The sequence below is a fragment of the Bombus vancouverensis genome, chromosome 4, assembly GCF_051014615.1.
Source record: "Bombus vancouverensis nearcticus chromosome 4, iyBomVanc1_principal, whole genome shotgun sequence".
In the NCBI taxonomy this organism is placed as follows: domain Eukaryota; kingdom Metazoa; phylum Arthropoda; class Insecta; order Hymenoptera; family Apidae; genus Bombus; species Bombus vancouverensis.
In genome coordinates, this window is record NC_134914.1 from 13,702,394 (window position 1) to 13,714,434 (window position 12,041).

General features: G+C 29.0%; 2 protein-coding genes and 1 long non-coding RNA gene across 7 annotated transcripts; 1 reads left to right on the forward strand and 2 right to left on the reverse strand.

Moving 5' to 3' along the window:
• Nucleotides 1–2,001: 2,001 nt before the first annotated feature.
• On the reverse strand, nt 2,002–6,330 carry LOC117156554 (pancreatic triacylglycerol lipase). Of its 3 annotated transcripts, XM_076617603.1 has the most exons (9): nt 6,192–6,273; nt 5,907–5,959; nt 5,728–5,831; nt 5,293–5,335; nt 4,992–5,140; nt 4,667–4,909; nt 4,333–4,533; nt 2,750–2,885; nt 2,002–2,362 (listed from the first exon to the last, which is right to left on the reverse strand). In XM_076617603.1, the coding sequence occupies exons 3-9, from the start codon at nt 5,783–5,785 to the stop codon at nt 2,287–2,289; spliced, it is 906 nt and encodes a 301-aa protein (XP_076473718.1). In that variant the 5' UTR covers nt 5,786–5,831; nt 5,907–5,959; nt 6,192–6,273; the 3' UTR covers nt 2,002–2,286. The 3 variants fall into 3 exon arrangements, with proteins under 3 accessions (XP_076473718.1, XP_033189566.1, XP_076473717.1); XM_033333675.2 differs by lacking the exon at nt 5,907–5,959 and having other exon boundaries at nt 6,192–6,330; XM_076617602.1 differs by lacking the exons at nt 5,293–5,335; nt 5,728–5,831; nt 5,907–5,959 and having other exon boundaries at nt 6,192–6,294.
• Nucleotides 6,219–8,749, forward strand: LOC143302541 (uncharacterized). Its single transcript, XR_013058133.1, has 4 exons — nt 6,219–6,334; nt 7,012–7,334; nt 7,420–7,582; nt 8,167–8,749. It is a non-coding gene; the product is annotated as an uncharacterized LOC143302541 (long non-coding RNA).
• A 133-nt stretch (nt 8,750–8,882) lies between these two features.
• LOC117156531 (leukocyte elastase inhibitor) lies at nt 8,883–11,203 on the reverse strand. 3 transcript variants are annotated; one of them, XM_076617601.1, is made up of 9 exons: nt 10,974–11,203; nt 10,651–10,830; nt 10,430–10,542; nt 10,189–10,368; nt 9,911–10,121; nt 9,624–9,838; nt 9,389–9,568; nt 9,168–9,303; nt 8,883–9,093 (listed from the first exon to the last, which is right to left on the reverse strand). In XM_076617601.1, exons 2-9 carry the CDS (start codon nt 10,673–10,675, stop codon nt 8,930–8,932), a joined length of 1,224 nt encoding a protein of 407 aa, XP_076473716.1. In that variant the 5' UTR covers nt 10,676–10,830; nt 10,974–11,203; the 3' UTR covers nt 8,883–8,929. The 3 variants fall into 3 exon arrangements, with proteins under 3 accessions (XP_076473716.1, XP_033189523.1, XP_033189522.1); XM_033333632.2 differs by lacking the exon at nt 10,651–10,830 and having other exon boundaries at nt 10,974–11,201; XM_033333631.2 differs by lacking the exon at nt 10,974–11,203 and having other exon boundaries at nt 10,651–10,943.
• Between the last annotated feature and the right edge of the window lie 838 nt (nt 11,204–12,041).

The window sequence follows — 12,041 nt, forward strand, 5'->3', positions numbered from 1 at the left end:
CTACATTGAGCATATGTAAATTGCAGATATCATAGTTTCATTAAGCTATGAATATCAATCCTTTTCTAAGTGCTATTTGTTTGTTGCTTGACCGACAAAGATGAAACGATTTTTCTTGCGCGAAGATGACTACCAAAAATTGTACAAAAAGCTCGTTGTACAGCGCAGCATTTTGCCGCGCATTTTTGAATAGCCGCTAAGTAGTTGCTTTCAGCGGACTCTGTATGGCGACGCCACTATCTGGCATTTGTGCGGGATCATAAGGCGGCTGGCGTGCATAAAATATTAACTAATTATAACAATAATAACAAATATACAAAAACAACTAAAAATGTATACTATATCACTAACGAGTTACAGAATAGACGTAACATTCAATCCTTATTCGTGTCTCACGTTTTGGAAGTTACTTCAGCCCTTATATTATCTCCATGTCCCATGCGACGTTATCGATTCAGTGTACCAATGATTTGAATTAAAATTAAGTTTCCCTATGAAATTATAAGGCATAAAATAGGACAGCTTGCAAAGAAAGTATAAAACTTTATACTTCCGCGACTGATTGGAATAGTGATTATATTCTTAATATTTTCCAATATTTAGTAAGTTCAGTTTTTAAATTATTAAGAGTAACTATAAACTAACCAAAACAAATTTTCTTCAATCTTTCACAGACCTTCTCCTTCATTCTCTTTTTCTAGAACTGCTTGTTGCATGAGAATGGAGTAAGAGAACACAAAAGATGCGTCTTGTTTAGACGAGAATGTCAAGATCGTAATTCATTATATTCCGTGTTTTGTAATTATGTCTAAGATTTACAAATGTATTCATGTGGTAACGAGTGCCATAAATGATTTACTCTCATCTCTGTCCACCTCCCATCCTCCTTTCTTGTCATTTTATTTTATATCAATAGTTTCTATCTTATATACTTAATGACGAAAGTATTGCTATACTTTTATAATAAAATTCTTATAAATAACGTTTATAAATCAGTTTATAATCTGTCTTAAAAGTATGTATGTATATGTATAGATATTTAAATGAGCGAGGCGGGGTAAAAATGTAGGGTGGGTAAAGTGTTGCCTAGTGATAGGCGCGTAGCATGACTTGGTGCCATCAAAGATTTATGTTGTATGCTGGATCGTCCATGCAAAAATCTTCAAAGCCCAAATTCGTGATAAACGAATTACTGTTAATATCGTGCGGTTGTCTTCACTACTGCATCGTTTAAGAGTTGCAGAAGGTGATCGTCTCTGTAAGACAAACTCGCGAGCACTGAATCAATAATTGAACATTGTCTCTACTTGCTCAATAACAAAAAGAAATTTTAATATTGTCAAGAACTTGTATTCAAAAGCTTATATTCAATAATAAGGTACGTATGACTGCCAATTTTGTACTATTTGAAAGAAAATTCACACAGCGATTTGAAGCGTGTGAGGATAGATGGCACTACATGGTTTGTCCGTAGCAAAGAACGCGAGGTTGTACGACAAACCATGTGCTGACATCTATTGAAGTTGAAAGGAACAGTGACTTGGAGCGTGTGAAGATAGATGGCACTACAAGGTTTGTCCGGAGACAAAGAACGCGAGGTTGTACGACAAACCATGTGCTGACATCTATTGAAGTTGAAAGGAACAGTGACTTGGAGCGTGTGAAGATAGATGGCACTATAAGGTTTGTCCGTAGCAAAGAACGCGAGGTTGTACGACAAACCATATGCTGACATCTATTGAAGTCGAAAGGAACAGTGACTTGGAGCGTGTGAAGATAGATGGCACTACAAGGTTTGTCTGGAGACAAAGAAGGGGTCATGGATAGATTATATAAACGGTACTAGACGGAGAAGGCAGTAATGTTCAACAGATACGTATCTTGACTAGATAGTACATAGATTGTAGAACTGTTTTAAAGTTCCTTCAAGCCACTTCTCGTTAAAGGGATTTGGTCATTTTAGGAACACCGGACAGATTTAGAAATGATTAAACAGTTGAATAAATCTAATTAAAGGTTTACTGAAATCTTTTAAAAATATACAAGTACATAAATTATATAAATTACATAATTCTATTACTAATAATATAATAATTATTAATAATATAATTATAGCGGAAGGCGTAAGAAGTATTCTAGTTTTTTGGCAGATATAAAGTGCATATCATAGATGCATTCTCTAGATTAATTGCTCGTTTGCTCATTTTCTAGTTCATGAATAAAACGTATGTCTTTTATTTAAATTGAATCGTCTCATATAGGTATGGAGGATTTTTAACTAAAGATCTAATGAAGAGAAATACTCCTTTTACCTCGACCAAAAGGACTCTCCGCGTTTGTTGACAGAAAATATTTACCTGTCCTAAAAGAACAAAAGCGATTAATTACAAAATAGAAAAAATAATACAAACGAAAGAAGGAACAGCTAAAGAGACTTTGTTTTCTTTTCCAAAATGTTTTTCTAAGAAACAAGATAGAAATTTTTTTATTGACGAATCATGAATAATTTATAAAAGAAATAGCTTTCATTGAGCCATTGCGAAAGATATATAAATGTAATATTATTGCGTAGTAAATTTTTTTAAGGAAAATTCAAAATCCTGGAAATTTGGATATTTCATAGTTTATAAATAAATAAAAATTTAAGGCTTATGAAAATTTTACAATTTCACAACAAAGTTGAAACGTTGAATTAGCGTTGGTCCTGAATAAATTAAACGCTATCATAAATTTAAAAAATGATACTAACGTATTACTTGGTGTAGCAATACCCATTGGAATAAGATCGCTGCTGCTGCAGTCGACTTCACATTTACCAATGAAAGCGTTAGGGTTTTTAACTGATTCTGCATAAAATCTCCACGACCTGTGATGACTGCAGAGATCTGTAGCAGACAAAAGTGAATACTATATTTTAGGTTGCGGCCACACGAGCGTTGGAACGATGTTCGTTGCCTAACGTGCGTTATTGAAATACGCGCATGAGCGGGTTGCGTCAGTGTTGACGCTATGTTGCAACCTACATTTTGTGCTGTGTTGAAACCTTTCTCTTCGACATATCTTTGCTGAACGCACATTTTGTATTATAAATATGCTTCTAAGTACAATAAGCCAATAAGTTTTGATTTTTTTATTGTGAGCTGTTGTTAATGCAAAGGTCCTCTCTTTATGTATTTCTCTTTACATATTTTGCATTTTGTAGAGGATATTTCCCTGGTAGAGTCGTTAGAAAAAATTGTCGATTTTATTTATTGCAAATTATTGTTAGTGTAAAAAAGCGTCTTTGTTGCAAATTTCGACGATTAAAGTCAATCCACATTTAAAAAAATTTTTTTATTGTTTTATGACGCGACAAGAATCAACACTCGTGCGATATACCCAGTGATGGATTAAGGGGGAGGAGATCGGCCCCCCAAGAGTAATAAAATATGAAAATATCAATATTATCACATTCTAAAAAACTTGTACATAATTAATGTGAATTTAATTATGTAAGCTATAGTATGACATGGAGAGTACTTATGTACTTTCACACATTTCGTCCCCCGTTTTAAGACTCGTAGATCCGTCACTGGCTATATTTCCTACGTCCGTACGAAATAAACATTACATTTCCACACTTGAGTGCGTTGTACACATGCGACCATACGAAACGACGTCTGTTGTAACAACTCTCGTTCCAAGCTTATCGCTCCGGCTTTATCTGGCCATACAATATTGTTATGTATTTGTTATCATCGGACAAACAGCTGACAATATTCCCAATTAACCAAGAGATATTTTGTACAAGATTCTTGGCATTTTCGAGAATAACTGCAATAATACCGCATTTTTAACATTATTAACAGATCTATTATACCATATGTGTGACTATTATCACACAGAAAAGTGAACCAGGAATTTTATATAAAAATACATTCCTCGAATATTAATCATTTGATGCTTCGAATGTACAACGTTGAAAAACACAATTTTTACGATATCAAATACATCTATATAATCATTTAATGCACGTAGTATACGTTTCTAGTCATAATCTCTTTTCTTAACTTACATGATTTTGAATTTAAATTCGATAAATAAAGACTTCCAAATTGATATTCTTTAATTTCCAAATGTCTTTGAACTGAAGTCTTTTTATTTTTGTAGTAAATCTAATCTTTTTTTTAATCATGATTACAAAGTAAATAATCGTAGTAGATCAACACGTAGACTCTAATAACCAAACTTCAGGACATTGCTTCAGGACATATACGCGTAATCACATTTTATACTTGTTTTCCAAAATTACCATCTTAAAAATAGAAAATTTCAAAATAAAGGAATCCAAACCTGTTACGGATAAAAGTGGACCGAATAGCATGCAACCAGGTTGCGGTCTGTGGCCACTGTTCGGATAGAAATCCACATGGCCACTATACAAAGCTATTCCGTAAAAGCCCGCGTCGGTATGGATAACATCTACGAAGTCAGCATCGTTACGAGTCAATCGACTATTGAGAATGTAGAATAAGGGTCCAGCGGGATCCAATCCTGCGAACAAACAGAATTTTTTGGTATTATTTCGTTAACCTCAAAAGTTAATCTCAAAGAATAATCTCAAAGAAAAATCTCAAAAGTTAGTCTCATAAAATATTGAATGAAATAGAAGATTTCTAAATGGCACCTGTTATCCTGGGAAGTCTAAAGTTCGTATTACGTCCAGTGAATGCAGCTACCTGTGCGCCCATTGAATGTCCAATTAAATGTATCTTTTTTGGATTCACACCGGAACTCACAAAAAAGTTTAAAGTTTCGCCAAAATGTTTGCCGACTATCTTGAGCAATGAAGCACCGATTACGTAATTGACCATAGCAATTTCTCGATAATCGATCGCAAGAACGTTGTCATCCGTGGCCTCTAAATACGCTGCAATAATTTATGAAGGAAGATTAATTTTCCATTGAAAGTTATCTTCTACCGTCGCGCGAAATTTCGAATCGTAACATACCACGTGTTACAAGTTGCACATCATCAGTAGTTACATTATCTAGATAGCCATGAATGTAAATTGCTATGCTCTTATCATTTCGCAAATGATTTGCCATTCTTTCCAATTCATTTATATTTAATACGTGCGCATCCAAATGAGAGCCATCCCTGAAAAAAAGCAATTTTTTGATTACATGAATAATATAGTTAAAATATGTATGTAGATTACAGTAAATAAAATGAGCATATTTTTGAACAATAAATTATAGTTATGAAATACACAAATAGGAATTACATTGATTTTGCGTATATATGATTACCTTTCGAATAAACGCAAGAAAATTGTAGCATTTTTAGTAGCATCTATGAACAAACAATTAAAAATACGTATTATTGTATGTTTCTATTAATGATAAATTTGTAACCTAGTCTATAGTTGTTCTTAATATTAAAAAGTATATTTAAAAACATTTACGTATGTACTCTCAATAATAATAACATGAAAAATACTTTTATCAATTGGAAATAATATTTTTAAAGAATTAACGTTCTTTATGTTAAAATAAAACATCGAATAGCAAAATTTGACTAAACATCAATAGCTATTGGTAATACTATTGTAGTGGTATTAGATTCACTAAAATTAGTTATGGAATGTTTACTAATACAATGAAAGTTCATCTCATTTTTAGCTCTTAATGTTGCCGCCGTTTACAATTAAAGTCTTTGCCTACAACTAAAGCTAGGATACTCGCCTGTTAGCAAAAGGTTGAGTAAAACGAAGAATATATATAAAAAAAGGTTCGCCATCATGGAAAACGAATCCTCAATGTTTACTACTTTTTGGTCTCTTATAAAGCTGAAAATTTTAAAATAATTCTAATTTTAAAAAGTTGTAATTGTTTTGTTCATAAGTTATATAATATATGATCACCTGTATAATTTTTTATCTTGTATATTATTGATATTTTGAGTGCTAAGAGAACCCTTAATGCAGAGAAGTGCATTATTTTTTTTGTATTATTGCTACTATTTTATTATTGCTACTTCTTAGGGATTTTGAAAAAAATATATTTCTAAAATTTCTAATAAGACTAAATAATATTGTAATCTGGCTTTTAAATATATTTTCTTAATTTTCAGAAGTTCGATGATTAAATATCGTCATTCATAATCAAATTGAAAAAATAGCAGAAATACTGAGAGAAATTGCAATCACCTTTGAATAGAAGGGTACACGAAGTGAACAGTAGTCGAGAAAGGAAAGCAGACGAAACTGTACGCGTAGAGAGCAATTGAAAAACTACCTGATTTGCAATATAACAGAAAATACTAATATCACTTAACAAGGAAAACGACGCGGTAATGAATCATTCTTAACTTTCGTAATTATATATCAGTGTGCTGCACACACGCAACTATAAGTATAATTCATTTCAATGCTACCGACAGTTCTCTGCGAATATCTCGGAAACTAATATGTATAAGAAAAAGTTGTTCGCAATCATGTCCCCCTACCACATATTAAAAAATCATCGATATAGGAGAGGTCGAATTCTTTCTATACATCTATTTCCTTTTAAATATACATATATTAATTTTAAAGATGTTATATAATGTAGTTGATATTACATTATGATTAATTTATACAAATTACGATTTAAACATTAATTTATTTCGTTATGTCTTTTTCTTAAATTAGCTATGCGAAGAGGTTCTTAAGTAAAAATTGGTATGAAATAAGTAAGACTAGATAGGTTTAACCCTGTTTGTGACTGAAAAATGGGACATACACTTCGAAACAAAAAATATATATGTATTGAGTGTCCAAAAATTAAGCTTTCCTTTAACAGAAAATTTGGAGAAATTATAGAAATAGATATGATAGAAATGATAGAAATAAATAATCAATATTATTATATATATAATAATATATATGATATACGATGTAGTATACATGATATATATAATATATATTACATGTATTATTATAAGTCAGGCAGAAAGTTAAAGTAATTTCAAAGCAATTTTTGTTACAGAGAGTAAATATTATATATTGAATGCTGAGAAAAGTTATCATTAGGGATATTAAAAATTAGAGAAAATGGAAGTAATAGCAGGGACTTTGCTTCCTCTAGTGCTTATTCATTATATGATGTATTGTGACATACAGCACAAGTATCATCTGTTATCCATAGTACTATGTCATTGAGAAAATTAATTCTTTTCATATGTCAAGATAATCCATCAACAACAGACAACAATGAATAGCATAGAACAACAGTATCAGCAACAAGTTATAGTGACATATCAGATTTGAAAATACAAGCGAAGGAAACAATATTCCTTTGAGTTCACATAAGTACTATATTATAATGAATGAAAATGATAATACAGTACATATTATAATAACTTGTTGCTATTCTATATGATTTGATAATTTTCAGTCTTCTCCTGTTGATGTTATAGGAAAACGTAGAGAATGAAGAAAATGAACAAATGTTATTATCTGTTATACATGCATCTTTGAAAAGTATCAAACATTTAGTAATGAAAAAATATATTTTACATCAGTAGAAGTTAAATCTTTGTATGCAAAATGAGACATAGGTATTTATTTAATTTGTATAAAATATATTTCTTATCGTCTTTTATATTACTTTGAAATACTATACTTTGTCATACCAGGCAAAAATTATCATAAAGGTAACTCTAATCTGACGTTAAAAGAAATGAACATATCTAAATATGTAATAAAATTATTACACATCTTTCATTGTAGATAACAAATTATTATTCAGTGTGTTGCTCAATAAATGTGGTGCAAAAAGTTTAATGATGATATGTGATGTTACAATAAAAGAACATTCAATTTTAAATCTGTATAGTATGGTACTAAATGCAAAAAACAATGGATTTTAATTGTATAAAATACCATTTAGATGTTTATCTTTTAAAGTACTTTAATACCTAAATAAGAATAGAAAAAAATAGATTTGGAAAAGATTTGACATTTAATTTTAATTATACTAAAAAATGTACAAAACATTAGTGAATATTTTTCAGATTATACATTGTATGATAATGGAAGAAAATGTCATATCAAATCATAAAAAAATTAAGTATCGAATATAATCTGAAATTGTTTTCAAATCGTAAACTACAAGTTCAACTTTAAATTATAAAAATCTTAGTTTTAGATTTGAAGAAACCTGTGCTTCTACCTGGTAATACATGTAAGTTATATTATAAGATTACACACATTAACATTTGTACGATACTTCAATTTAAGATTTTACTTTGGTTCTAAAAACCGACACGCATAAACCCGTAGGCGGTTTAGTAGGCAAATATGATAAAGTATTCATTGCATAAATAGACAATGTAAGTATTGTAAGTACTGAAGTACTGGAAGAGCGAACAAAGAGGACAAACGGTTAAAAAGTAATAGAAGCAAGTGAATTCATATAAAGGGATCAGGTACAGTTTAAATAATATTTAAATACAATGCATAATATGTTCATTTTCTTCTTAACAGATAAAAAATTATATTGTGTCACAGTTAAAAAAACATTTAAAGAATATTAAGTTTAAAAATATTTGATGAAAGAGATGAATTGATAAATAGGATTAAAGTACATTTTCAATGCAATGTTAAAAACTTTCATTAAAAGAATATAATTTACTTGCAAATCATATTTATATTCGTTATGCAATTTTATTAAAAAATATACTATAAAGATTGCTTTAATTAACAAAATTATAATATATTTTATATAAAATAGGGCAAAATTTTAATTCAAGAAAAATAACTTTTGAATCAGGTTTCTTTTGTACAATTTTTACATTTATGTAGAATAAATGTATTATATTATATATGTATGTATAAATATGTATGTATAAACAGAAATATTTGCTTTGATCCAGTGTTACGTTCTTTATTGATGTAGAAATAATTTATAATTCATCTTTTTGGGGAGCAATTTGTATATCCCGTATATTTCCGATAAAAAGAGGTATGTTTTTCGGTTTATATTCAATTATAAACATGAAAGGCCGATCGACTATAAATTGTTCGGGTTCCTTGAAATGTGCCATACGTCGAAGTCTCATCTGAACATCTAACAGAAAATAAATTACATTTTATTAAAAATGTATGTAAAATGTATTTAGATTTCTTCAAAATTAAGCTCACCTGTTGCAGCCGCAGCTTCAGTACCTGCTTCATTAACTTCTATAATTGCTTTATGCAAAATTTTATCAACTATAAGTGGCGTATTTGAAATACGACTGAAATTTGCACTACGTTTGAACATTGTGCTTAACCCAAGCTAAAATTCGAAAGTTAATAAATAAAGCTAATAGATATAATATAAACTTTTTAATGATGTAACATATAAAATTTGCTATTCATACCTTACTTAATATATTTTTCAGGTCTACTGTAAATTCAATTTTGAATTTTGGAAGATATAACTCAATTTCACTGTATGATCGAGGTGCATTTGCAAGTATTTCCCATGAAAAATTAGTTTGCAAATTTGAAAGCCCATCTATTTCATTTGGTAATATTATTATCATTACTATGTCTGTATTCTGCAAAATATTTCTGTTAGAATTTGATATATCAAGTTCATATATATAAACCTACCATATATGGAACTTCAATAAATTTTGCTTGCAGCGTTGGTATGTTACCATTACTGTATTGAGACTTATTGAACATTGTTGGTATAAGTCTTGTTTGAGTTTTTGTCACATGAAATATTTTATCCTTTGTATTCTTTGTATCAAATGTTTTAAGCCAACTACCATTAAAATAGATTGCATTTATTAGTACTAATTTTGTATCCTCACCAAAATCATCTACGCAAAACATACTGATTATTATATGTAATTATTTTATTATTGTAATCAATACTAATAAATATAATTCACCTGAAGATACAAGATCGGATATTTTATTATTTGTTTTCTCTTTAACCCAACTATTAATTTTCTCAGCTGCATCAACATTACTTCTAAAATCTATTTTTGAAATCTCAGATTGATAAAATTCCTTTCCTATTGTTAAAAATTCCTCCAGTAATTCAAATCCATCTTGAACGTACATTGAGTTTGCAATGTACAATTTAATATTTCCCAAGTCCTTATAAATATACAAGATATTAATTGTGTTTGTAATCACTTTTTTTAAATAATTATGATCATCTTACATTTAACTGAATTATTAAAGATTTATACCCTTCTTGTATCAAATCTTTATTATAGTGACAAAGAGTCTTAGTCAATTCATTTAAGGTTGTAGATTCAGCGCCGTGAGAAAGATGAGACAATATCATATGTATACTTAATGGTGAATTAATTATATTTTCTACACTGGTAGAAGATAATTCCTAAAATAAATTCAATAATTATAATATCAACAAAATATGTTTAATATAAACCCTTACTCACCTTATAAAAATCTCTTGTGAAATCATTACAAGATGTAGACAAATCTTCATTTATATTATCTTTGCTATCTGCAGGCAATTGTGCCATTGTAATTATGATGTAAATATTTAATACTGAAAGGTAAAGATGATTTTTATTAAAATTTTAAAATATTTTGAATAGATCAATAATTACATATACACAAATATAATAATATTTTGTAACATGTAATAAATGATCACCTGAATATATTATAAAGAATGACATTATTTTTGTACAATATTAATACTGTAAAGAGTTTAATATTATTTAAAAATAATAGTTGTTATTATAAAGATTCAGTGATAACGTCAACATGTTTAATATTGTTCTGATTATTTTCTTTTCCCTGCAGTTTCCACTGCATAATACTGGAATTAATGCTTCAAAAACAAAACTTTCAAATACATAAAGCGAATAAAGATGTTTTTATTTCTGATACGTAGAAATACCAGAAACAAAATGACTATTAAAAGGGGTTAAGTCTAATCAGCGTCAAGTGTAAAAAAAGATATGGTGTAACTACCTGTCAAAAAATAAAACAGCTGTTTGTTATGCTATGGAAGAGAACAGCGCGCGATTTTACTTGATTTTAAAACAAATTTTTTAAACGAACAAGTTGTCACGTCAGCTTTACGGTATGGCGACTGCAAATTTCCGTAAACACTAAATCTACGTTAGCGAACGAAGTGGTAATCAATTTTTCTCAAAAATATTATATAAAAAATTGATGTATCAGTACGCGAATATACGATACTTTTTATGCAAAATTACTTTTATGACTTATTATGTACATAATATAAAAGAACATACTGTAAATGTTTTCAGAGATTATTTAAATGCAAGTATATTTAAGGTAATGTTTAGGAAGCTATATAATTTGAGCACCACCGATAGAAATAATTGCTTTCGATGAGTCATAAAGATATCAGAAGAAAAAATGTTGTTTTTTTCAGCGAAGTAAATTCATATATTACGCGTAAATAATAATTTTTAAGGTCACACTTCGTGTAATACAATTGATCTCATATAAAACGTGACAGTTGGCTCAGATTAATAGTTGAATAAAATCAATCAGAATTTTCAACTCGTGCAAAATTGTGATTCAAAACACATACAAAAAGATTTATTCGATAGTTAATGGATTTATGAATAGGAAACATTGCTGAGTTTATCCACGATCTGAATTTGTAAAATCATTTATAGCATCCATGGATGTAAATAATATAAACAATTTAATAACATAAATACCAAACTTGGATAATTAAGTTACTAAAATTTAAAAACTAAAGCTTTTAAGAACTATATAAGAACTAACATTTTCAAAGTAAATTAATTAAAGCAGTGATCAAAATATCAGTATAGATGGGAGAGGAAGAAAAATATTCAATTCTAATAAACATAATAAATACATGTATAACGGGTAAGAGTTTTATATGCATTCTTTACTTTTTAAGATTTATTAAAAACATAAATAATATTTCTTTTGAAAGTTTTGATATCTTTTTAATAACTTTTCGGATTTACAATTTTCTATAAGTGTTTTAATATTTATCAATTTTATTTTTTAGAAACCAATGTTTATAATAGAGTA

Bases quoted from the DNA above. Each gene is read 5' to 3' on its own strand.
- LOC117156554 (XM_033333675.2), bottom strand. From the start codon at position 5,785: ATGATGGCGAACCTTTTTTTATATATATTCTTCGTTTTACTCAACCTT. The intron at 4,910-4,991 runs GTATGTTACGAT...AAATTATTGCAG, and splicing joins TGTGCAACTTGTAACACGTG to CGTATTTAGAGGCCACGGAT. The intron at 4,534-4,666 runs GTGCCATTTAGA...GTTTGTTCGCAG, and splicing joins TAGACTTCCCAGGATAACAG to GATTGGATCCCGCTGGACCC.
- LOC117156531 (XM_076617601.1), bottom strand. From the start codon at position 10,675: ATGTCATTCTTTATAATATATTCAG. The intron at 10,369-10,429 runs GTGAGTAAGGGT...AATTTATTTTAG, and splicing joins TCACAAGAGATTTTTATAAG to GAATTATCTTCTACCAGTGT. The intron at 9,839-9,910 runs GTGAATTATATT...TGTTTTGCGTAG, and splicing joins ATCCGATCTTGTATCTTCAG to ATGATTTTGGTGAGGATACA.